Source organism: Notothenia rossii, assembly GCF_949606895.1.
Source record: "Notothenia rossii genome assembly, chromosome: 3".
Taxonomy (NCBI): Eukaryota; Metazoa; Chordata; class Actinopteri; order Perciformes; family Nototheniidae; genus Notothenia; species Notothenia rossii.
In genome coordinates, this window is record NC_136901.1 from 18,888,753 (window position 1) to 18,915,242 (window position 26,490).

General features: G+C 39.7%; 1 protein-coding gene across 1 annotated transcript in view; it reads right to left on the bottom strand.

Annotated features, from left to right (window-relative positions):
- eml3 (EMAP like 3) overlaps positions 1–26,490 on the bottom strand; it is a 72,662-nt gene that overhangs the window by 7,171 nt on the left and 39,001 nt on the right. The window contains 11 exon segments of the mRNA XM_079671118.1: positions 3,683–3,750; positions 3,878–4,009; positions 6,232–6,357; positions 6,452–6,603; positions 7,821–7,959; positions 8,525–8,659; positions 19,723–19,818; positions 21,337–21,447; positions 22,025–22,094; positions 25,737–25,886; positions 26,218–26,338. Of these exon segments, the coding sequence (XP_079527244.1) occupies positions 3,683–3,750; positions 3,878–4,009; positions 6,232–6,357; positions 6,452–6,603; positions 7,821–7,959; positions 8,525–8,659; positions 19,723–19,818; positions 21,337–21,447; positions 22,025–22,094; positions 25,737–25,886; positions 26,218–26,338 (1,300 nt within the window).

The window sequence follows — 26,490 nt, forward strand, 5'->3', positions numbered from 1 at the left end:
CATGCAAAAAGGTCAGAAAAGGCAGTTTTCAGTCTCTCAAAAAGGAATATCTCTTGCTTTTTTCGGTCTTATATAATATTAAACCAAACATCTTTGTGTTTTGTACAAAAAAAGAGTAATTTAAAGACTGTATTCAAACAATTTATAGACCAAAAGTTTATCAGCAGATGAATTCATGCAAACCCATTTATAACATTATGCGGATAGTTATTTTTTCCTTTTTTTCCTAAGTGTGGCAAACAAATGTCAACCTTGTGTATGCATGTTTAACCTGTACTGATCAATATTATTACCTTTATAAAAGATCAAATTAATGTATACGTACCCGGAAAAGAATTATCGAGTGAAAAAACAGATTGCCCAAAACTATTCCTTTAAAGAGGCACGATTCTGCTCTATACAGCATATCATTGATTCATGACCCTACACTCTAAAAACAAATGTCTTGGCTCAACAAAGAAAATCAACGCAACAGTTTGCATCAATGTTTATTGAGTTAAGACAACTTCTAATGAAATTGTCTTAAAGCAACAAAGTTATTTGAGTTAGGGGAGAAGGCTTTTCCTCTACAATCAGAGGTGTTTTTAATTACCACTTACTTAATAATTGGTAGCATAAACACAAGCTTTGAAGTTGATTACTCAAAAGATTAAGTTGTTCCGACTAGTTTTACCACATGATTTAAAAGGAATTTGAAGTTGTATTTACTTAATTACCCTCATTCGGGATACAAGTTTTTAAGTTGATTACTCCAAAAATTAAGTTGTTCCAACTTGTTTTACCGTATGATTTAAAAGGAATTTTAGGTTGTATGTGCTTAGATTACCATCATTGTGAACACATGCTTTTAAGTTGACAACCATTTATAAATTAAGTTGCTCCAAATATATTGGATTCATTCGTTTTTTTTCTTAGCTTTTTCATGTTTTTGCCTTTAAAGGAAGAAATTAATTGATTCCACAATAAAAATATTAGGCAATTCACTTTTTATTTTGAACTGCAGTTGTTTATTTCAACACATGTTGTTTCAATCAGGAGAGAATTCATTTAGTTTGAACATTTATTGACATGCCATATGATAAGGTGCATGAACACCTGAAATCACAGCTGACTGCAGGAGAGGAGAAACATTTTATAGTTTGGCTGCAGCACGTTGATTGGCTGCTGGAGATTGAGGTGAAATGTAATAGGTTAAAGAGAACGCCTGTGATGAGCTGATTATATGCAGCTGGAGTGAATGTATATACACCCAGTCTTCCTGAAATAACTTACGCTGAGCTTCATTTAAATCTTGAAAAACAAGATGAATAACACAAATTTAAATTTCCCCACAAATAATAAATAAACACATTAGCCATATTACCATGGGAAATGGGGACACAGCAAATAAATGCTGCCATCACAACGAACTTAGAGGCCTTTGCATATTTAAAACCAGTGCCAAATATGTAAAATCTGTAAAGTTTTTTGTAAAACTACAGTAACAAACTCTCAATGGCCACCAATCTGCAGAACACACACATCAATTTTACAAAAGATGTAACAAAGATGTTTACACTGCCGACAGTCATTATTTCAAACAGTATGAACACATTCAAAGCAGAATGCTTGCTCATTCATTTGTTTGCTTCAAAATGTGACTGACAGAGAGCAGTGCTTTTGTCCTGTGTTTTTACGCTGTGCCCGTGGATTTTATTTTATTTCAAGATTTTTAATTACGTCGCTAAACTCCTTGAAAAGGTCCTCTTCCTTTTCTCCAAGGTACACGACAAGGCAGCGGATGGCTATAGTTCTCTGCGTACTTGTATTGTGCTATTTTTGAAAAAGGAAAAAAAGAGAAATGACCTAAATTAATATATTCTGAATGGGTGACTGCCAACAACTTGAATTTCAGTGACAACTCTAAATAACGATCCTACCTCAAGAAGCATGTCCTTGATCTTCTTCACCGAGATTCATTTTTAATAAAAAGCGATATCACAATAGTAACCAAAGTATTTTTACTCTCACAGTAGCCTCTACTACTTTGTATCCTCTCACATAACTATTCACAGTTCAAAGGCTGCTAATTTTGGTCAAACAGCAATTTGCCTATACAGTGCAACTACAAGGCTATCTACTGTATTTTAATGACTATTTGAAACTATGCGGATCCAACCCGTTTTGTTATCGTGTAAACGGGGCCTTAACTGTCGGAACTTGTCCAGGCATGTTAAGTGGGAGTGGACTTGAAATCCTTAACTCAAGGGCCCTTTCTCATTTCTCTAACTCCCCTCCTCGACTCCCCTCCTCGACTCCCCTCCTCGCCTCCTATCCTCGAGACTTAGTCCCGCCCACAGGAGATGCGAGCGGAGGAGCCGAGGAGGGGAACCGAGGAGAGAGGAGGGAAGCAGCAGGCGGTTAGAGAAATGAGAACTCATTTTAAAGAGACGTCTATTCATGATGACAGTCGGCACAGCAGCACTCTGTCTGATGGACAGATGTGTTCATGACGACTTATATATTTACTTTGATTCATTCACAGTGCGGTATAATGAGACAATAACAGGCTACAGATGCGGACACACACACATACACACACACACACAAACACATATATATATATATATATATATATATATATATATATATATATATGTATATATTTATATAAATATATACAATTTCAGAATCAAACAGAGCACTCTCATAATAACGTAACGCAATCAGAGACTCCCCTCTCTGGTCGCTACAATGAGGAAAACAAATTACGGCCCAAAAGCTTTATTTACAATTATTAAAAGTGCACACACCTACACCACACACACGCATCTACAGCTCCTAAAACAGGCTACAGCCGTTGTGTATTTTATTATGTGAAGCACTAAATGGTTTTAGAAAAATATCGACTCTTTGTTGTTAGATATCTACTAAACTAAAGAAAATAAAGAGAGTAGGCCTGTTAAACTGAGTGATATATATTATACACACTGCTCTGCTTTCTGCACGGACCTCACAGCTGTTCTCACTGTAAACATCGCGTCGCGATGAAAGCAGTTAATAAAATAATATCCAGGGGATGCATGCAGAGCTGTCATTGGCTGACATAAGTCCGGCCGTGCGTCACGACTGTTTGAAATATCTCTGTTCCCGGAAATGCATCATCGAAGGAGCCGTGGAGGACCGTGGAGGACCCATCAGTGTATCCTCGATTATAGCTCCTCCAGAGAGGCTCCTCGACGCTCGATCCTCGGTCCTCGAAGTGCATTTAGAGAAAGGAGATGTCCTTCAACATGGCGCGCTGAAATTCATTTCCGGGTCACTACCGGAGGACCGAGGAGTCGATAAGGGGGATTTGATGAAATGAGAAAGGGCCACGGTGTAGAACAATGAAGTTATCAAGCCAATTGCATTACTTACTACAACTTGAATTTAGTTTTAACTCAATTAACGCAGAAATCAGAGTTCAAATTACACACAATATTAAGTTGATGTAATTACCAACATTATTACGTCAACACAACTTATAAATTAATGTTTGCAGCTTAAAATGTTTATCTAAATCAATTGACTCACATTTTTATCTTGCAACCATGCATTTAATTAAGTGGAGGTGAAAGGTCACCTGAATTCGTTTTTAGAGTGTAGTTCTTTCTTTCAGTTCATATATTTGCTAAAGCGTGTGGCGATGTTGCTATATTACCTTCCTGTGTTGAGGCCGACTGAAACCACTGATCCATTGGGGCAGAAATCAGCACACAGCCCATACTCCTGTCGACACACAGAACAAGTTTACAGCATGTGTGTTAGCACTGGATATCAATGTGTTTTTTTTTTTAAAACAAGCACACCAAAATACAACAGGGAAATGATTGTGCTTCCAGAATGAGTGTCCTACCTCCAGCGTGATGCACCAGTCCAGCTTGTGTTCCTCTGTGTTCCACAAACACACCTGCCTGTCGTGGCCGCAGGTGAGGAAGATGTTCTGAGAGGGGTGTGTAGCCAGCCCCCACATCTCGTCTACATGACCCTGAGACACACACAGACACAAACACACACGCACAGTTAAAAAACAGAATAGCTTTTAAAGTTATTCAGCAAAATGAGATGCTTAAGGCTACTTCCATGAACTTAGATAAAGTAGATATTCCAATGAAGCGGTAGAGTTTCCTAAAGACATTCTCAGAAAAATCTTAACTTTAAAATGTGTCATATATTTTACAGTGCAATGTTCTCCAGATTTTGTAACCATTTTTAAGTTTCCATTTTGTTAACCCTTACCAGGAATGAGGAACAAATAAGGGGCAACAGAAATACGAAATTCCATTGTTTGAGGAAGATACAAAAATATAATACACATGTTATTATTATAACACATTTGCATTTATATTAGTTGTGTGATTTTTTAATTCTACATCTCTTTTTCTATTGACCAAAAAAGAGAAAAAAATCACTGGAATGCACATTACCGATGAGTACATTTATTTACATAACAAAACCATTTTGTACATTCTATCCATGTGAGGTGTAGTGATCGCTGCAGCTTCTAAAGGAGACATTCGTGAGGCTTTTGGTGTGATTTCTGTGGTTTCAGTTTCCCACAGACAAATGTGAGCACAAAGCCAAATTGCAGTGGTCAGTAGAGACATTGCTAAAGTGCATTCTGATGCCAGCTGTTGACTTTTGTATCCAAACAGACTGACAACATTTGGATGTAAAATACTCAGGGCTGTATTAACAGCTTAGGGGATCATGGGACAGAGATCACTCCTCGTCGTTTATGTGTGTATACTGTATTAATAATAATAATAATAGTGATAAACCCATCACCAGCAAGCTTCTGCAAAATGAAATAAAACTACTGAATTAATTACTACTCCCCAACACTGAGTATAGTAACACAAAAGCTTCAATCCAATCATTTCTAATCCTAAGAAAGCATTTAAGGGGCCCTATTCTGCTCATGTTCAGGTGTATATCAGTATGTAGTGTCTCTACTTTAAAGAGTCCTCTCCTGCTGATGTTCAGGTGTATATCAGTATGTAGTGTCTCTACTTTAAAGAGTCCTCCTGCTGATGTTCAGGTGTATATCAGTATGTAGTGTCTCTACTTTAAAGAGTCCTCTCCTGCTGATGTTCAGGTGTATATCAGTATGTAGTGTCTCTACTTTAAAGAGTCCTCTCCTGCTGATGTTCAGGTGTATATCAGTATGTAGAGTCTCTACTTTAAAGAGTCCTCTCCTGCTGATGTTCAGGGTGTATATCAGTATGTAGTGTCTCTACTTTAGAGAGTCCTCTCCTGCTGATGTTCAGGTGTATATCAGTGTGTAGTGTCTCTACTTTAAAGAGTCCTCTCCTGCTGATGTTCCGGGTGTATATCAGCATGTAGTGTCTCTACTTTAAAGAGTCCTCTCCTGCTGATGTTCAGGTGTATATCAGTATGTAGTGTCTCTACTTTAAAGAGTCCTTTCCTGCTGATGTTCAGGTGTATATCAGAATGCAGTGTCTCTACTTTAAAGAGTCCTCTCCTGTTGATGTTCAGGTGTATATCAGTATGTAGTGTCTCTACTTTAAAGAGTCCTCTCCTGGTGATGTTCAGGGTGTATATCAGTATGTAGTGTCTCTACTTTAAAGAGTTCTCTCCTGCTGATGTTCAGGTGTATATCAGTATGTAGTGTCTCTACTTTAAAGAGTTCTCTCCTGCTGATGTTCAGGTGTATATAAGTATGTAGTGTCTCTACTTTAAAGGGTCCTCTCCTGCTGATGTTCAGGGTGTATATCAGTATGTAGTGTCTCTACTTTAAACAGTCCTCTCCTGCTGATGTTCAGGTGTATATCAGTCTGTAGTGTCTCTACTTTAAAGAGTCCTCTCCTGCTGATGTTCAGGTGTATATCTGTATTTAGTGTCTCTACATGTCTCCATGCTTTAATGTTCTAAAGCTCTTTTTTGTTCTCATACTGCCTGTGCTGCAGCACCTCTTTTCACCCTCTGTCTGAAACCAGAGCCCAGTCTGCTCTGATTGGTTAGCGGCTGGATCTGTTGTGATTGGTCAACTGCTTAGAGCTGTCCCGCCCCTTAACCTATCACATACAATGTGTTGGAGATAGCCAATAGAAGTGCGAGTGTTACATATTTCAGCCTTTGCAGACCATTGAAACAGAAACCACAGAAACCTATAGAACACACTACAGGAAAGGGAAAACCCTAAGAAGCCTAATAGGGCCTCTTAAAAAAACCGAAATGTTAACATACCTGCACTATGGCCACAAATCCGTCTGAGAAGGTGCCTCTGAGGATGGCATTACGGGTCGTACCAACTAATAGTTCCTCCCCATCAACATCTGCAATGGTACGCACTGCCCCGTAGTTTTCTGGAATCTGGACAAATAATCACGTTAATCAACAAGCCTTTAATGGGACTTCCTCTGAGCCCTCCACCGATACATCACACACACATACAGCTGTGGTTCACCTCACACTCTCTCTCGGGGGCCAGGTCGGCGCTCCAGCGGATGATCTTACGGTCTTTCCCTCCCCCGCTGAGCAGACCCCCCCCCTGCAGGGTACACAGGGTGAACACGCTGCCTTCATGGGCGCGGGTCTGTCGTATGATCTGCAAAGTCTCTGTTGGAAATTAAGCCAATTTTTCAGTGGATGGAGAGAGAACAATTATGTCAATTTGCGCATTGAGGTACTACAAGAACCTCCACACTTGGAGCAGCAGATTCAGCTTCCTCCCCTCTGCTATCACCTGAACTCTGAACAATGACAGCGTTCAACTAACCTAATACAGTTATGGGAAAAAGGTTGATATAATACAATTAACTAAAATCAACGTTCAGTTTAGTTTTTTCAGTGCTGAAAACCCAGTGATTGACTGACTTTGATGAGTGACCTCATCACTTTATTTATACAACTGTCCAAATGACTACATTTTTCTTACTCATATCTATTCATATTATTTAACGCGTCAGCTCGAAACCCCTCAGACCTCTCTCAGAGCTGTGCTTGGTCATTGATCTCATTTTGTCAGGTAGGAAATCCAAAATGTGGGATATTTCTGAGCGAGTAAAGGACGAGCCCGACAAGGTGACATTAAAACTCTGCAAGAAAAAAGTCTCTTCCGTATCCACGCCATCGGAGCGCAGCTTCCTGAACGCCGGCATAATAACAAAACACGGAGCTTAATTACCCCGACAACATGGGTTCCTTTCTCATAATTGGAGGAAAACATCAGGCAGGCAGCAGCCTAGCATTAAATCAACATATAATATATATAATAATCATTCTGAACTCAGAAAACGATAAATGAACGCTTTTATTTCATGATGAGGGCGTAATGTGCAGAGGTATTTTTGCAGACGCGCATATTTGTCGGTGTTTCTGTTTCCTGTGTAGTATTTATTGGATGATCATTGACTGTTTGTGCTCTCTAATTGTTCCGACACACATTAACAGTCCTTACAGGCGTCTCTGCTGTATGAACCGCTGACTTTCTACATGTAACATTTCATTTATATGGCGAAATGTCATTATTACAGTTTAATTTAATATGTTATGTGAAGCACAACGTAACAAGCTGTTATGTTCTTCATCAGCATTTGAAACACGCATAACAAATAATAATCATATTATATATTATAAATGTGTAACGATTAGTCGACTAATCGCCTGAATTGACGACAGGGCAGCCCTAGTCAAAACTGTATATTTTGACACCTGATCATGATCTGTTTATACCTCCCTATAGTGTTCATAGTTAATACATCAGTTTGTGTCTGTCACAAACTTGAATAACTCACTTCTGTTTAGATGCATTAGATTTTGTGCAGTACACTAACCTTTGGCTCCTTTCCCGAGCGTTTTGACGTCTGCGGCTGACTTTCCCCACGTCAGTATGTTTCCCTCGGAGTCTCCGGTCAGAACGTCTCCGGTCAGACTGAACACAAAGCACTGGATGAACTTCGGCTTCTTGTGTTTCTGAAAAGATGTTTATAGAACAATACATTGATACATTGTTAGGTGTGGCGTAAAAATACATATTTGATTCAAAATACTCAACATTTCATAAATTACATTTAAATCAGATTCACAGCTTGGATTCTTCCAGGTTGTTCATTTCTCTTTTGGACGTTCTCTCCCAAATCAATATGGTTATTCACAAGTTTGACTTCTCTATGTTTGACCTCAAACTGAGGAAACTGATTCATTTCAGTTGTACTTTCTGTACAGACAATAAGGGAACTTGAATTGAAGTTTTTCTTTTAAAAGTAATTTTTAGAGGAACATGAAAAAAGTCAGATTTATTCAAAATGATTTTAAATTTAAAATAATACCTGTCTTCTTCTTCTTCTTCTTCTTCTTCTTCTTATTCTTATTATTACCAATAAGCATTCATATTAGTTGTGTGATTTTTACAGGATTTAGTTTTAACTTTCTGAACGTTCAGCTTAAAATGTAATGTTTCTTTGACCAAAAAGGGAAAAAAAGAAACAGAAAAAGGGAAGATTGTTTTTGCGTTCAGGATGAATAGAAAGTGTCTTACTCCGAAGATGCCTTGCTTCTTGGTGAACTGTCCTGCGCTGAGCGTCCAGAAGTAGACGTGGGACTTCCCGCAGGTGATGATGTTGGAGCTGTCGCTGAGGTTAAACTCCACCGCGAACACAGCCTCGTTGGTATTCTGGAAACACCACACACACAAACACGTGTTAGGCAGAATCAGAAAGACGTTTGAGGCAAATGAGGGTCTTGGACAGTTGTTTTTTGAATGATAAGGCTGACAGGAGTGCAGAGAAGTAATCAGGAAAAGTTGTGGAACATAAAACAATGATATAAAAGAGGCGTAAAAAGGTGATGAGATGCAGAGTCAAGTTATGATTGACTCCTTTCAAATAATTTTTTAATTACTATTTCACAATCATTTGAGTCATTGTTCAGAATAAATATGTATTAATTTGGCTTCTAGAGCTTTAAAATCCATCTCATGCATCTATTCAATGTGGCACATATCATGATTTTAAAGTAAAAACAATGGATCCAATGTGTTAACGAATAGTTCTAGATTTTTTTTATTTGATCACATAGGATTTGTATTAAACCCTGCACTTCGCCTCAGCTTCACAGAGCATTTTGGCCTCTTTAAGCTCTTGGTTTTGGTTGAACATCCTGCAAACTCAGCCTTTTAATCCACTGTACACTATCTGTTTAGGGACACATGACAGCCAGAGTAAGGTATTTGTTTGCTCACACCTAGTTTGAGTTGTAAAACAAGCTTGAATTTGCAAGAACTGCAACCACCTACGCAGTGATCCTACCAATGAGTGCACGTTGAGGGGTGAACAAAGGATGGTAGGAGCAGGGCTTGTATGTAGGGGGAGGGGCAAACTATTATAATGAAAAGGACGGTTGATCAATTGATGCTTCCAAGTCATGGGCCACTCACTACCATATCCTATTTGCCAATTGGCAAGAACACAAAGACACACCTTCACACCCACACAAGACCAGGATTGCGTTAGAATTGTCAGTTTGGATTAGTAAGGTTCCTAACAGAGTGAAGTGACCCGGAAGTCTCAGCCATGATAAGAGCTGTTCACTTCTCTAGATCAGTGGTTCCCAACCTTTTTTGAGTACTGTACCCCCAAAGCATTTCAAGCCAACCTAAAGTACCCCCTACTACGCAATCAATCGTGGTGATCCCCAGGATATATTAATAGTCTATATATTGTGGCAGTGTGTGTGTGTGTGTGTGTGTGTGTGTGTGTGTGTGTGTGTGTGTGTGTGTGTGTGTGTGTGTGTGTGTGTGTGTGTGTGTGTGTGTGTGTGTGTGCAGTGGCAGCACATATCAGACCCGGGCCGCATGACCGGGCCCTTTAAACCCAATAAAGCTTGACATTATATCGGGAGTCCGGGGTGGTAATCTGACGCTCGTGCGTAAAAAGTCGCTCAGTCAAGATTACAATTTAAAACAACGTATGAAAGAAAAGTAACCAAAGAAAAGGTGTAATATTTAAGATTTCGTTTCTACAAAGGGTATAGAAACGAAATATATATCAGATAATAATATAATATGACATAAAGTCCAACAAACCACAAGGACAACGAAAACATAGCCTAATAATATGACTACATTTCTGACACACCATTCACCATGGATAGCCACCAGCCACCAGCCACCATGAGATGACAGAGCAGTGTATAGTCAAATTGGCACGGCGGCCCACATTAAAATTGGCACGGCGGCCCATACCTGTGTGTGTGTGTGTGTGTGTGTGTGTGTGTGTGTGTGTGTGTGTGTGTGTGTGTGTGTGTGTGTGTGTGTGTGTGTGTGTGTGTGTGTGTGTGTGTGTGTGTGTGTGTGTGTGTGTGTGTGAAATGTGTGTGAAATGTGTGAAATGTGTGAAATGTGTGTGTGTAGCTAAGGTGAAACCTGGGAGTGGAAGGAGAGAAGTGACGAGGAGAGATAGAGAAGAGGAGGATATTTTTGTCTGTGTGACCCAATGCGACAATTAATGTGACACTTAAATCATATTCAATCATAACTAATCATATTCATTATAATAACCATTGTTTAAGTACTTAAAAAAAAAAGTAAGGTAACTCACCAATTAATGTGACACTTGAGCCTGTTTCTCCCTCATCAGTTTTGTGAGTCTGGGGGAGATTGTTGCAACAGCTGTGAACAGGTTATTCTCCAAGTTGAGTCTGTTCCTGTGTTTAGTCTTGATGTGGGTCATGGCGGAGAATGTCACCTCACACAGGTATGTGGACCCAAAAGGCAACAGTTCATTCCGGGCATGTTTCCCCAATTCAGGATACTCCTTATCCACACCACGCCAACCTAAAGGCGGTGGTGTGCTTGAGTACCTCATCTTCAGGCTCCTATCTGAGGACACATCTATGAGGTCTTCTTGCAGTCTGGCGGGAATGCTGCTGTTAATGCACGTCACAAATGGATTACGCACCCAGTCCAGTGTGGATGACTTGTTGTCAATATCACGGAAGTAGGAGTTGAACTCATTCTTGAGCTTGGACAAATGTGTTTGTACTATTTTCACAATTGGAGCTCTGTCACATTCACCAGTAGCAATGTATGCGTTCAGCTGCAGGAAACAACTTGTATCCCCTTTTTCACATTTGCTCTGCCAGAGCTTGATCTTCTCCATGAATCCACACACTTTGTCATACAAGCTAAGAACATTTGTGTCTTTACCTTGAAGAGAGAGATTCAGCTGGTTGAGTTTGCTGAAAATATCAGAGAGGTATCCCAGCCGAGCTTGTGTTGAGAGAAACAATTGTCAATAACGTTAAAAACGTCCTGTCCGGTAGTTCTCCCCGTGAGTTTCTTGCAAAACAGAATGTGCTCGTTCATCTCCAAAGTGTCTTTGTAAGGCACAAACGCAATCAGTTGTGCTTCCCCACTGACATCCGTTGATTCGTCCAACTGCAAAGCGAACGTACCAGACGCTTTACATTTTTCCACCACTTGGTCAATAATGTCAATTCCCATGTCGTCGATCCGATGGCACACAGTATTATTTGACAACGGCACTTTCTTCAGGACATCAGCTGCTTTCTTATGGAGCATAGTTTCTGCGAGAATTATAGCAGCAGGCAAGATTAGGTCTTCGGCTATGGTAAATGGCTTTTTCGATTTAGCAACGAGTAGCGACACGGCATAAGATGCCTCCAAGGCCTTGGTTGAGACCGATGTCGCTTTCTTTAGTTTTTCTTGGCTTCCTTTAAATTCAGCCAGCTTTTGATGGAAAAACTCTGCAGGCTTACCCACACAGGCGGGATGTCTAGTACTAAGGTGCCGATGTAAATGGGATGGTTTCATGCTATTATTAGAAAGCACGTCGCCACAGATGAATCACATTGGCTGCGGTGGCTCTGTAGTTGTGACCGTAAACCCGGAGAGCACATAATGTTCACCAAACTGACGATTCTTCACCTTCTCTGTTTTCATTTTCTTGAGAACGGGTTCTCCTGATTCAGCAGTATCACCTGTGCTGTTGTTTCTGCATGAACCAGCTCGACTCAGCCATTGATCCATAATGATTATGTTAACAGAAATGTTGATCTCAATAAACATCAGCGCATTCACTTGATAGGATGTTGATATTTTGCTAGCTAGCAAGAAAACCAGCGCGCCACTACAATGATGATGTAACACCTGACAGTCCGGCGGGAAGCTGAACGCCGCGCCAATAATAATATATAGGCAGCAAATTATTGCTTAATTTGAATGCCCCCAATTTTGGTTACATTATTTCAGATTAAGCATTATTCATTATTTGGGTACAGTTTTCCTGTAAACATTTTAATTAAAAAAAATCTAAAATCTATTTTTTTTTTTTTCAAAATCTTTTCACGTACCCCCTGGGGACCACCCACGTACCAGTAGGGGTACGCGTATCCCCGGTTGGGAAACACTGCTCTAGATGATAGGAAAGGAGCTTCAATACTTCCTTTATAACCTCCTTTAGCTTCGGAAACACTAGACCAGGGCAGATTTTATAACTACAAAATTCAGCTGGGCCAGACATTCAGCGGCCTGTAAAAAGCGGGTAGTGACACATTTTAAACCAACACATATTACTGCGATGGAAAACATGCAATTTTTATTCATTGTTCATTGTTAGAAATTTAAATCAATGTTTTGATGGTATAATGTAGCTTAAACATACCGTCAGTTTAAACGCTCTTTTATACTGAAAAAACAGAAATTCTTGTGCACAAGCAGTTAAGCTTTTATTCTGAAAATCCTTCATCTACGGTTAGCATTGAGCATGTGGCTAATATACGATTTCCTAAAGAGGTGAATTGAGTAGCGAAATGACATGGAGTGGTGCAAACCGAAACCTACTGATTTAACACTACAACTATAGATGTCAAGATACTACCATGCTGAATATTAAATGAAAGTACAGTTTATTTGAATACACTATTGTTTACAGACGAGAGTAGCATGTGACAACATCCGGAATGACCGGAAACCAAACCAGCCGTGAAGCATTTTCTGTATGTTTTAGAGTATTGATTACAGCGTTTAGAATGTGTTACATGAAAAGTGATGAAAGAGAATATGAGGAGAAAAGGCGTATTAAGCATATGTTGAAGGTGAAAAGTACCTATCCTCTGTTTAAATGCAACAACGGACATTAGAGGTGAGGCGAGTCGGCTGGCAGGGAGGAGCCAGCAGAGGATATATAACGGCACCGAACGGGGGATTGGCTCTTCTCTTCTTGCTCAGGAGAGCCAGATCACAGCTGTTTTCTGCCGGAACAATATTCTGTCTGTAACACTACCGCGCCTTTTTTAATTAAAGTATCCCATTTGAATCTTTTCAGAGACTCCATTTAGTCTCATTTTAAAGCTTCTCTCCTGGACGCGAGAATAAAGAACATATTTAACATCATCTAACAAAGGTAGGTCAAAAAGTGCATAAAAACACAACAAATTAGCATTAATTTAACAGAATCTGAAAAAAAAGTGCACAGTTGTAGCATTACATTTGTTTGCTTTAGAAGTCAAATATTCAGGTTATGTTTTTTTAACCAGGCACATCACAAAGTGCCTTTACTGAATACAATAATAGCAGTCTTAATAAATGTCCTCACGTACAAAAAAAACGGCTAAAGAGCTCCAATGCAACACAAAGAGGTAGTATAGCAATACTATTTTTTTCACTTTTCAAGTAATAACAAAAAAATCATACGTTTTGGTCACATTTGACCCAGACACATTACAAAGTGCATTTAAATGAATACAGAAAGAACTGTCAAACCCTTCAGTGCACAAACCCATAACAAGGGATACGGGTAACTATATGAATGAATACTACACTACACGTCTACTATAGTAAACTAGGTGCTTACTATCACCTCATTTGTGATTTGTCATCGCTGACTTTCTCAATGGGAGAAGGAAATGTTTTGTTTTGAACAAGAGCAGTGATTTTTGGCTCATAGGATGTCAATGCAATCCTAAGACAATGGTGAAGAGTGCTGTCAGTCAGGGAGCAGCGAGTGCTACTTTTGATTGAGTTCATGTGTGAAAAGCTTGATTCACATGTGTATGTTGATCCAAACATACTGAGCACACAGATCGCTACTTTCTGAACGTTAGGGAACTGCTGTTTTTTGACATCACTCCAAAACTTCGCTGGCCCGTTAGTGCGCCGCATGTCAATAAGTTCCAGTGTATATTTCCCATTGTCGATGCAGGGGACCACTTCCTTTGCTCTGGTTGATATGTCCCCCTCTATTGCAACAGTGAAGGGGTCTCTGGCAAAGCCCATCATCACCTCTGTGGGCAGGGCAAGTCCATCCAATCGACCGGCAAAGTTCTCTTTCAACCTCGCAATGAAATCTGTCATTACATCCGTGATTTGTGCCGGAGATGTGATGTGTTTGGGGAGCGTCGGAAAATGCAGTATCCGACCCGTGCTCAAGTCGGTCGCGAAAAGGTCCAGCTTGACTTGGATCTGCTCCACAAGATCAATGACCGTTTTGTCTCTGTTTACGCTTCAGAGTTGAGAGAGACATGTTTTAGAGTTGCTATCATAGGACCACCGTTACTAGCACCACTAGATGCACTTTCAAAAAACGTGCTGCGTTGTGGTTTGGTGGTTCCTATGCAACGCGGAGTGTTGCGTTCATGGTCTGTAGCCTACTAGTGTAGGAATTTGGCTACGGGAGGCTGGGCCACTCGGGAGTTGGTTCTGGGCCGCATCTGGCCCGCGGGCCGCCAGTTGAATAGGCCTGCACTAGACCTTGCTTTATGAAAATAAAGGAGAAAATGCTGCCCCACAATGCCTTGCAGCCGCAACATTTACCGTAACACAACATTCGGCCGTTCACGCAAACAACCGATCGTGACCGAGAAATTATATCATGAAAGTCACGGTGCTTATTAATAAGCATTATACAAGTTTTGCCGTAACTCGCTAGAGTGCTTTGTTTGAATGTTCAACACTATATTAATCAAGAGGCCAAATATGAACGTTCCTTTCTTTAATATAAATGATCAGATAAAGTCAACATTTCACAGTGTTTACTGAGCTTAATGGGGTTTCTTAAACTGTTTTAAACATATTTGAATGGTGATATACACAGTGATAAATGTGAAGGTCTAATAAATTATGCATATATTGCATAACATTTTATTTATTTAAAAATATTTTCATACAATCATACGTATTGGTATTCGTGTGGATTAAGTCTATGAGATTAATAGGTGCAACAAATGTTCAACCTTACTGTTTTATTTCCTTTTCTATCCTTGGTAATGAATATATTTTCTGTTGTCAGCGTCCATAAGGCCTTCATAAAACCACACCATTATAGCGCACGGTGCAAAGTATCTATGTGCCTTACAGTAGTCCACTGTATGGAAAACTGTAGTTTCCCCCCACAGCAGGCGCACATTGAGGAGATCCTCTGGCGTGCATTGTGTAGGTGCAGTCTGATTCTCAAAGCACTGCAGTCTCTTTTCCTAAGTCCTGATGAATCCTCCTATCATCTTTCCTTAACCCTGTGACGTTTCTCACAGAGGTTAAGGAATAGTGGTTAGGAAAGGAAGAAAGGAGCTGATTTTTGGACAATTCCACCGCAACCCTATATTCAATATCTTAAAACTACCGTCAAAGCATGGGAGAATTGAAGGCCGACAGAAAACGTGACCTACGTCTGCTGGTCCCAACCATGGTCCCAACACAAAGAAACCCCAAGACAAGAATAGCAGCTTTAAATGAAGGCTGTGCAACGCATATTTTCCAAAGGCCCAAAGAGAACTGCAGATTGTTTTTCTTGAGATGTTTTTTACCACCAAATGCACAGTCCTAGTGGGATGATGTATACAGTATGTACAGAACCATAATTTGAACATGAAAAGCTCCATTCAGAGAATATGGACTGTTCCACTTCAGTGCAGAGGGGAGGGGGGTGTAATTATCTGGTTCCTGCTGGATGAACTGGTGTTTATACAGTGTGGGTCAGCACTGGGTTTACCAGGACCCTCCATGCTACCAAACACTAAGTTCTTGCACGAGCCCATTAAATTCCCGACTTGAGATGATATACACGTTCAAACAGCCACCTATGCATTCCCCCTGCTGCATCACAGAACGCGCACGCACACACACGCACACACATGCACGCACACGCACGCACGCACGCACGCACACACACACACACACGCACACACCTGGACAAATTCATTGTATAAAATATTTACACTGCTGCCATGACAGCCGCGCTGGAATTGCTCTCAGGGAAGTTGAGGCGTTTTGTGATAAAAGCCCATAAAAGCAGAGCAGAGACACCCCCCCCCCCCCTTTAATCTCTCCAAACAGACCTCCTTTATAAAAAGCATCTACACATTCAGCATGCAGCCATGATGGCCATTTGGAAATAAGAACCTGTCGCTGTGTTCACATTCAGAGCTTCAGATGAAGGGTTGCATTGTTTCTGTGGAGATTATGAAAGCCTGGGTTGGATGATCATTCCTTAAATGTAAAATTTCTGCAATAAAAACTGTTAATGGAAGGGTCAAACCTTTTGGGAGCTAGGTTTGTTGCCAACAATCAGATGAGACAGACAAACCCCATTTTGATGCAAATAATCCAGATCCATGTGTAACGTTTAATAATGATAAGGAACACTGTTCCAATTCAATTATCAAGCATTTTGGAAAGAGGTTCTGGACACATTATCACCAAACGTTTCCGCCACACTCCCAGAATGCTCTGTATTCTGGGTTTTTCACTGTGATTCCAAGACTTAATAACACCAAAATAAAACTAATTGTTTTTTATCTTCTCCAAGCTGATCGTTTAATATCTGTCTTTTGGACAAACCCAGAAAGCCCCTCAATCAGTCACTGATTAAGAAACCTCTCTCATTGTCTGGCCTTAGAGAAATGAACCTATGATTTAATATCCAATGTGGCTGTGTCCCCTTTGAAATGTTCTGATAATCTATAAGAAATAAAACTGCAATTCCGTTTTAAAATAGTAGAGCAGGCCATTCCTAAGCTCTGTAGCTTCATTGAATGCGCGAAGACGCCATCTTTTTTTAAAAATATGAGTGTGTGCGGGACGATTTCCCTTCGATTCTATTGGCTCTAACGATCAGAAAGAGATGTCACATGTCAAAATCGAAGAAAGGGGGCCAGAGATATGGAAAATCCACCCAAATGGCCCCAGAAGGTTTTTTTTGCTAAATCTGTCTAAAAAGGTCAAATATCACTTGTTTTGCATCAATCTTGATACAGGGTACTTATTATATGTTGTACTTTGGATTCCTAAAGCTTTTAGTATACTAACCCATCATTCAAGGTTAGTTTTCACTATAAGTACAAAATATTTTTTGGACGGACACTATAATTTACAGTTTTTTAACATGTTCAATCTGAATTTTGTTTAAAATAAAAACATCTACCGTAATTTTCGGACTATAAGGCGCACCTGAATATAACCCGCAGCAGCTAAATTGAATGATGTGTACATATATAAGCCGCACTGGACTATAAACCGCAGGTGTTTTAATGTTTAATTACCATATGTAAGGGTTCGTGCACAGAGGGGATTGTCGGGAAAGAGATGGCTGTTTGAGGAAGCTCCCATTTATTAACATTTCAACAAACCAGTTGCATATTTGCATAACGTATTCAAGTGCTACCATTTAGTGCAATAGTAGCTACAGAACATGTACTGTGCTGTGTAAACTGTAATGTATCACATAGTGAAAGCAATTCTAGAACCCTGAAGGCAGGAGAGACTGAAAAGAGTCAAGGGAAGCTTATAAAAGTTAACAGCATTTAATTACACAAAAGATGCGGTGGTGTACAAAATGAAATGTGCGAGTGGAGGCGCTCTCCACATCCGACCGGTCAGTTCAGGTCAGGGGGTCGAAGAGATCAATTCTTGGCTTGCTCTTTCTGTTGTCATCTGAGGTCTTCTCCTATTGGCCGGCGTCGTCGGGGGGCGGGTCCAATGCAATTCCTGCCTTTTTCTGTAGCTAAATTGCATCATTCTGGCGCCTGTGGTTATTTAAACATTCCCTGCTACACATTATTCAGCGTCAATAAATGAGTGCTAATCCCAGTGTGCTCAGTGTACAACATCACATGTCATTTCACCTTGGTTCAAGGTTTGAAATCGTATGATTCCGCCAGATGCTAAATGCTAACCGGAAATGACGAATTTTCAGAATAAAAGTGTTAAGCTAATAGTGAGAACTTCCGGTTTTTCAGAATAAAACTGATTTAAATCAAATAGTGTATTTAATTCAAATTACGCCATATCAACATTGATTTTAATTTCTAACAATAGCGTTTCAGACACACACACTTTTCAACTTTCAAACTTAAACGGTGCGCTCCCAGCGCACGTACCGGCAGTGATCTACAGCAGTGGTTTTCAACCAGTGGTACGGGGACAAACTGTCTCGCTCTCGTAATGTCTGTCTCTCTTGCTCTCGTTCTGTCTCTCGTAGCACTCTCGGTTCCACTTTTACATTTGCGCGCTACCTGTCTCACTCTTTTCCGGCCTCCAGCTTTTCCTGCTAGAGCCCGCCGCTTAAAGGTGGGGGGCGCGGACCGGCCATAGAGCCCATAGAGTTAAAGGTGGTGGACTGTAACCTGTAAAATCCATAGATTTAGGAGGTCCCCTAGTGGCCGTTAGCTGTAAAAATCCATAGATTAGCCGCACCGTTATATAAGCCGCAGGGTCGAAAAATGGGGAAAAAGGCGCGGCTTATAGTCCGAAAATTACGGTATATTGATTCTGACTTTTCTACATCCAACTCACAGGTTTATCATTACTTTGAGAAAAAAGATTATTAATTTAACCCTTTTAGAAGGGAAGATATGGTCATTTGTTCTGGGAATGTCATTTTCGAGCCTGAAACCTGAAAAATAGGCTTGGGGCTTAAGAGGTTAAGGGAGAACCTGATGCCTTCTATAGAACATGGGGGACATTCATACACTTGTTGGAAAGGAACTATACGACCTGGTCAATTAGTATGCAAGAGATGAATCATGAATGCTGTTTTTAGTGGGTTTTTTTTTAATTATTGTTGACTGTCACATCTTCATATGTAAAATTGTATTAATTTCAGGATTCATTTTTTTTTATTATTGTAACTTTGTTCTATTTATTTAATTAACCTTTTTCCCCTTCTTCTTTGGGGGAATGTCTTTTGCTTAAAAAGAAAAATGAAAATATTTATCAAAAAAAGATGAGCCAACCTCAGCTCAAAGCGGGAAACACTATTTGAACACTATTTCTTATTAGCAGAGGATCTTCAGAATAAGCTATAACACAACAACAAAAGCATTATCATCGAAATAAGTTAATCATTATAGCAAGAAATCACATATTATTATAGTGACTTTTTGATCAATATATTTCTACTGATCAGATGATACTGCAATGAGATATGTTTGCATTCATTTTTCATTATTACTGCAGACATATTTACTGATAGAAACTCTCTTTAAATCCAGATATTGTGTCTTGAAAAGGAAAACAATCCATTCAGTTCAAGTTACATTATACTGTCATTAAATATGGATTTAAAGAAATAAAAAGCAGCTAGGTTATCATGTAGAGATGAGGAGCGTTACAGTTTTAAATGAAGCTGTTGTTAAAATGTTTTTCTTATCATTTGAAGGGTTGGCATTTCTTTATTATTAACCCTGTTGGGTTCCTTTACACTGTGACCTGACTTTGTTTACCTTGACCTCTGCATGCTTGGTCCCCTTACTGCAGTCCCACACTGACATCATGTGTTCATTAGAGTCGTCAATCACACACAGGAACGCTCCGGAGTCCTAAACACAACACCAACACAAAATCACATCACGTCAACTTAGTATCATGTAAAGTTCCACAGCACTAATTCAATCCATTATGTTCACTATTACTCTGCTATTTTTTAGCCTAAAATATAAAACTCAACACTTCCAACAGGATAATAAAGGCTGCTCAGGAAGTGTTACGTTTAACTGACGGTACATTCACTGCAATCACAAAATGGCTAATTGGAAGTGACTAGAGAAAATTATTAAATGGAAAAAGAAATCCCTCTTTGCTGCTGATAAGGTCAGGGCTGAGGAAAGAGCCATCAAACTGAACTGAACATGACAGATAATGGTGTTCCAAAGGCTGGAGGACAGGGGGCACTTCAGCCCTGTCCTAAATAAAGGCCAGGGCTGAAGTCCAATAGTCCGTTTAACTTAGGAACCTTCCTAACGGAGTGAAATGACCTGGAAGTCCCTCAGTGGCAGCCATGACAAGTGCCGTTCCAATTCTCTAGTCTAGATGATAGGAAAGGAGGTTTCAAACTTCCTTAATAGCCTCCTTTAGCTTAGGAACCACTGGACCTCCCTCACCGAGAGGAGAGGAGAAAATGCTGCCCCACAATGCCTTGCAGCCGCAGCATTTGCCGTCACACAACAGTCGGCCGTTCACGGAAACAACCGATTATGAAAGAGAAATTATATCATGAAAGTTACGGTGCTTATTAAGCATTTTAAAACGTATGTGGTAAGCTGCCAAAGTGCTTTGTTCTGAACATTCATCAGTATTATAATCAAAAAGAGAAATATGAACGTTAGTTTTTACTGAAATGATCAAATAAAGTCAACATTTCACAGTCTTCACTGAGCTGTGTGGGGTTTGTTCAACTTTTAAAAGATGTTTGAATGGTGATATACACAGTGATAGGTGTTAAAGACTAACGTTTATAATAAATACATTTGTATTGATTTTAAGATATTTTCATAGTTCATACAATCATACGTATTGGGATCATTTGTGGACCGGAGGGAGAGGGTGACAAGCATAAGTTTAACTTTCCTTTTTTATTTCAATTCCAACTTTGGTCATGAAGAATATGTTTCTCTGTTGTCCACATTCATAAAGCATAAAGCAACAGCACGGTGCAGAGTCTCTAGATGAGTTTACAGTAGTCCCTCGTTCTTATTAAACATCCATGTTGTAGTCCGCTGTATAGAACACTGTAGTTTCCATAGTTTCCCCACAGCAGCAGACGCACATTTATGACCTCCACTGGCGCATCATAAACACTTTGGATAGTGAAAGTGCAGTCGGATTCTCTAAAGTACCGCAGTCTCTTCTCCTAAGTCCTTTTGAATTCTCCTATCCACTATCCCTTAACCCCATGACGTTTCACTCAGAGGTCAAGGAATAGACAATAGGGTTAGACGTTAGGAGCTGATTTTTTGATTATTCGACCGCAACCCAGGTCCTGGCTGCATTTGAGGTAAATCCTTTATAAAGTATAATTGAGGAAGCACAGTGAGTGTTTTATATTGCAATCAACTCACAGCAAAGGAAAATGCCACGGATCCCACCCCCCTCTGGAAGGTCCCCAGGCCGATCTGCTGCAGGGTGTCCAGGGTGGTGGAGTTCCAGATATAAACACAGGGCTGCAGGGGCTGACACACACACACACACACACACACACACACACACACACACACACACACACACACACACACACACACACACACACACACACACACACACACACACACACACACACACACACACACACACACACACATAAACACTTTAGTTCCATTGATCTTCAACAATTAGTTTTAGCTATCATTTGCTAATATTATGAGGCAAAATATAATACTGACTGCTTGTATGCAGTCGGAAAAACATGGAGCAGGGTAAGGGTTGTTCCCAGTGTTGGAATGTAACTAAGTATGTTTAACTTAAGTACAATTTCGAGGTATTTTGACCGCAATTCTTTACTTTTTACTCCACTACATTCATTTTACAAAGGTAGTGACTAGCTACTTGGCAGGTATGGATTTATAATACAGAATATGAATCTACTAATAAATCATTATGTATTTTATAGGTTGAGCTACCCAGCAGTATATCAAGTCATTTACATTTTCAAAAATATGGGAAATTAAGTCTGTTTAGTAGTAAAAGTTGTGAATATAGTGCATATCGTCAATCAATGCTCATCAGACTGGTATCCCTATCAGGAGTCACCTTGCCGTCTTTATCCACCCCCGCTGTCTGTCCAGACGCCACACGGACCTTGTCAGGGTGGAGGGTAAGACTGCAAGAAGAACAAGAAATGATTTAACTACATAACAAAAATAAGTTGTAAATGGTTCTAAGATAAAAACCCTATTCAAGTATGTGAATAGTGAAACAACATTTTTGTATCTCTGTTTTGGTCTCCACCAAGTCCTAAAAAATGAAATGTCTCTTTAGCTTCTAGATGCTTCTCTGGGTACACCTTGTGTTTGTCTGTCTAAATCTTCATGTTGGTTTGATGTTGTGTTGAGAGATAGCTGTTTCTACCAATTGGGGAGCCAATCAGAGCTTTGAAGGCGGGATTAAGAGTGGGGAATAAATTGTCTTTCAAGCTATCTTCTTAATTGCATCAATATCAAATATTGAGAGAAAATAAAAAGTGCTTCTGTAGCTGTACAAGGTGTTTTCAGTCAATCAACCAAAATAACAACTATTAAATATACATATTTTTCTATATTCAAGAGAATCGAGCTTCTAGCAACTGCTAAAATGGTTTGTAAATGACACTGATGGAATGGAGACAACTGGAATAAACACAAAGTAAGACAAAAAAAAGTCATACTAACATAATAAGCTACCCCACAAATGCCCTTACAGCTGAAAGTCAGTACTTGTACCTTATAGTCATGGTCTCATTCCAAATCACATGTGATTGAGCGGACCATTAAAGCCATAAAGAGTGTTCCTTACTTTATTGGCTTCCCTGCAGGAACAGTTAAACTGTGGTTTGCCCAAAAGCCTTTAAGTGCCACTTGGAAACCATTATTTCAGGAATATACATATTTGGCCTTAATATTTCAATTGGGGCAAATAAATATATGTGTTATTTCACACAACACCCTATTGCTTTTATTTAGTGCAAAAAGGTACACTAGTAAGGTGCCCAAGCCAGAGATTGGATTTAATTTCCCTGTTTTTTTTTAAGTTGGTGAAAAAAACACATGTTATGCGCACTAGTAATACTTGGCATATTTAGTTCATGAATTTGTCCAAAACACTCATACTGTCAAAAGTGAAAATAAGCAAACCTATAATAAAGATTGTTGTTGGTCTGAGTTCTATTGAGAAACTTAAAAGTGTGGTTATTTCACCGAGTATGTGTGTGGCAATGTCTTGAATCCCCCAAATGAGCCTCATTATTTGGCTATGTTGGTTCGTATATGCATGGCTTTGTGTTAAGAGCCTGGCAGTTTGGTATTGGGATTTAGGGGGATTTTCTGGGGAAACATTTACTTTCAAAGTTCTCCACTGAAGGCTGTGTACGTTTTATTTTCATTATGCCAGCAGTAGGAAAGTCCCCTGGATCTGAGCCCTAATACGAACTTTTTTCTCAGCTGTTTTCTGTACAGTTTTTAGCTCAAAGAGGTTTAGAGACATGTGGTGACAAGCCAGCGTGCTGATCATCTCCCAAGTCTTTAGTACACAGTAAATATTGCACCCTCCACAGCAGAAACAAATATGCTATTCTCTTTTGAACTGCTCTGGGTGTGTTGGTTACCAGTATGTATATCTGCCTTACCAGGGTTATATGGACTTTATAATGTCCTGTTTCAGTGGGCTTCAATCATTTGAATACCTTTTAATAGATCTTTCTGCTTGTTCAACTTGAACAGAATAGGTTTATGGCCAATTCCCTACTAATCTGAGGCCTAGTCCCGACATATATGAGTCATTTTTTAAAGGTAATTTTTTCTTTGTGTTTATTTTTCCATAAATGCACAACTACTCCTCCTCTATATCAATGAACAGATATAAAACTGAACTATGTCAATGCCTAATTATCCAACACAAAGTCCCCTCAATGTCACCAGTTTAGCATGAGACCACTAAGTGTGTATGCACTTCCCAATCTGCTCAGTGGCCTTATATTATTAAGATATTTGAAGATTATTGTGAGTTAAAATTATTTTAATGCCAAACCATATTGTGAAATAATAATCTATTTTAAGTTAAAACATGGTCCACCTTGTTTTGAATGTTTTTGATTTGTAGTATTTTGAGATTAGCAGAAATATATAAAGTCGTAGGTTGAATAATCTGAGGGCCAGATTTATTCTTGACTGGGATTTTAGGGATTACAATAACACTCATTTATTCAAGAAATGGAATACTAACCCTGGATCTATACAATTAGCCTTTTTAAGCCTGAAAGCAGAGTCTGCTCTGATTGGTTAACTGGCCGGCTCTGTTGTGATTGTCAACCGCTTAGAGATGTCGGAAATTTCCTGCCCTTAGCCTATCACGTACAATGTGTTAGAGCACTAGCCAATAGAAGCGCAAGTGTTGCATAATGATGTCACTATGTAACGTCATGGATGGAACACAGGGATTTTAGACACCTACAGTATATAACACACGACAGGAAAGAGGAATCCCAAAAAGCATGATAGGGTCCTTTAAAGCAGTGGTTCCCAACCTTTTTTCCCAAGAACCCCCCCAAATGACTCCTGTTGGAAGTTGCTTTTAAACTTTAATTACCACTGTTTTGCCCCCCCCCCCCCCCACAAACACACACACACACACACACACACACAAGGAGGGGGGGGCACAACAGCGGTAATTAAAGTTTAAAAGTCTCAAAAATGATACAACTACTGTCACAAACTGGATGATTGTGAAGTAATTTGTTAAAGGAGGATGAAAGCGTAATTAAGGAGCACTATTGGAGTGACTTTGATGGTTATTGGACTCAGGATTCATTCATTTGGATTCCCGCTGTATGAAGAAATTAAAGGACGGCGCGGAAGTGGAACCAATTCACGAAGGGATTAAACTGTTTAAAACACATGCTCAAAGTAAGCCGGATTTTGCCGATGTGTTGATGTGGATTCAAAAGTTGTAAATAATCTACAAAATGGAGGAGACCGATCTGATCGGAGCAAGTGTGACAAAATAATCAAACTGAAACCGGCATGGACAATGACCATGTTTTAAAAATGCGCTTATCCAGAAAAGCCCGGTTTGGACACTTTACGGGCAGGAGAAACATTTCTATTAAAGAAAGAATTATACATTTCTGTCTTTTTATGCCTTTAATAATAACTTGAATTTTTATTCAAATTAATTAATCAATTATTTTTATATTTTATTGTAATGTAGAGACAAGGCTTTTAGTGACAATCATGTATTGCTTTACAATTATATGTAAAAAAATAAATAAAAAAAAGTCTAAATATGATATTTGGCCTTAAATCATCTGAGGCCTGGCGCCCCCCCTGCGATCTTTGGCACCCCCCCAAGGGGGCGCGCCCCCCAGGTTGGGAACCACTGCTTTAAAGGACCCGTCCCTTTGTGTGTTATGAAGGTTTTTATGCATGTGAACGGTCTGCAGAGTCAAAAACCCTCAAAGTACACCCTGTAGGCCAGTATACAGAGATGCTGTATGAGAAACCAATGTGAGTTTGGAACATTGAACAATGTAAATCTATTCTAGTAGACCTCAACAATGGAATTATGATCAGTAGAAATGTCCATGAAATGGGACCTTTAATACATTTGGAAGAACTTAATAATTTAACTTAATAATTTCTCAAATAGGCAACATCTGACCTTTTACGGCCTTTAGGCCATATGATGCTTAAAACATGTTCTCTAGCTCTTTAAGTGAGTTTGATTTCATTGTGTGTGTAGAATCAGATGAAATGAATTGTGTCCCACTGACCAGCGGACACAGTCTGTGTGATTGGTGTAGTGGCGTTGTGTGCGGTTCTTGATATGGTAGAGCACAACAACACAGGCGATGAAGTACACTGCCTCGCCCGTCGGGAGGAAGTACAGGTTGGCACGGCAGTCCCGCCCCCGGTAACCATAGCTGGCAGGAAACGGTCAAGGTCACATTCAGGTTAATCATTGGTCCATTTCATCTAATAAAATAACAGTTCACCACACGAAAAAAGTGCGTCATTATCAAGTAATCTCCATGTTTCCATACATGTCTTTCTAAACATATGTCACCCACAGCTCACAGTTCATATGTGGTTGATGCTGCTCTCACAGACTATTAAAGAGATACTTTCCATTACGAACAACGTGGCTTGAATCCAGGAAATGAGCGCACAGTGAAATAGGCACTGTCTGAATTGAAAATATCCCTCATAAATATGGAGGCAGCACACTGCTGCTGTGGTACTGTGGAAGGATACACCCAGTCCAGCTCCAGCCTCTCAGAGGGCGGCTCCATCTTCAGGTCTTCATATTTCAGGATGTTGGAGGGGATGTACATGGTTATGGGCCGGCCCCGGATGAACATTTTGATCGACTGTTCTGGAGGACAAACACACCAGGAGACATTTAAATTCAGCGGTTTTAAATATTCAGAAAAAACTATATAGAACAAATGTAAAGAATAATAAATAAATGAGAGAAACATAGAGATAGAACAACAAGCTGTTGATGAAAAAAAACGGGTCTCATCA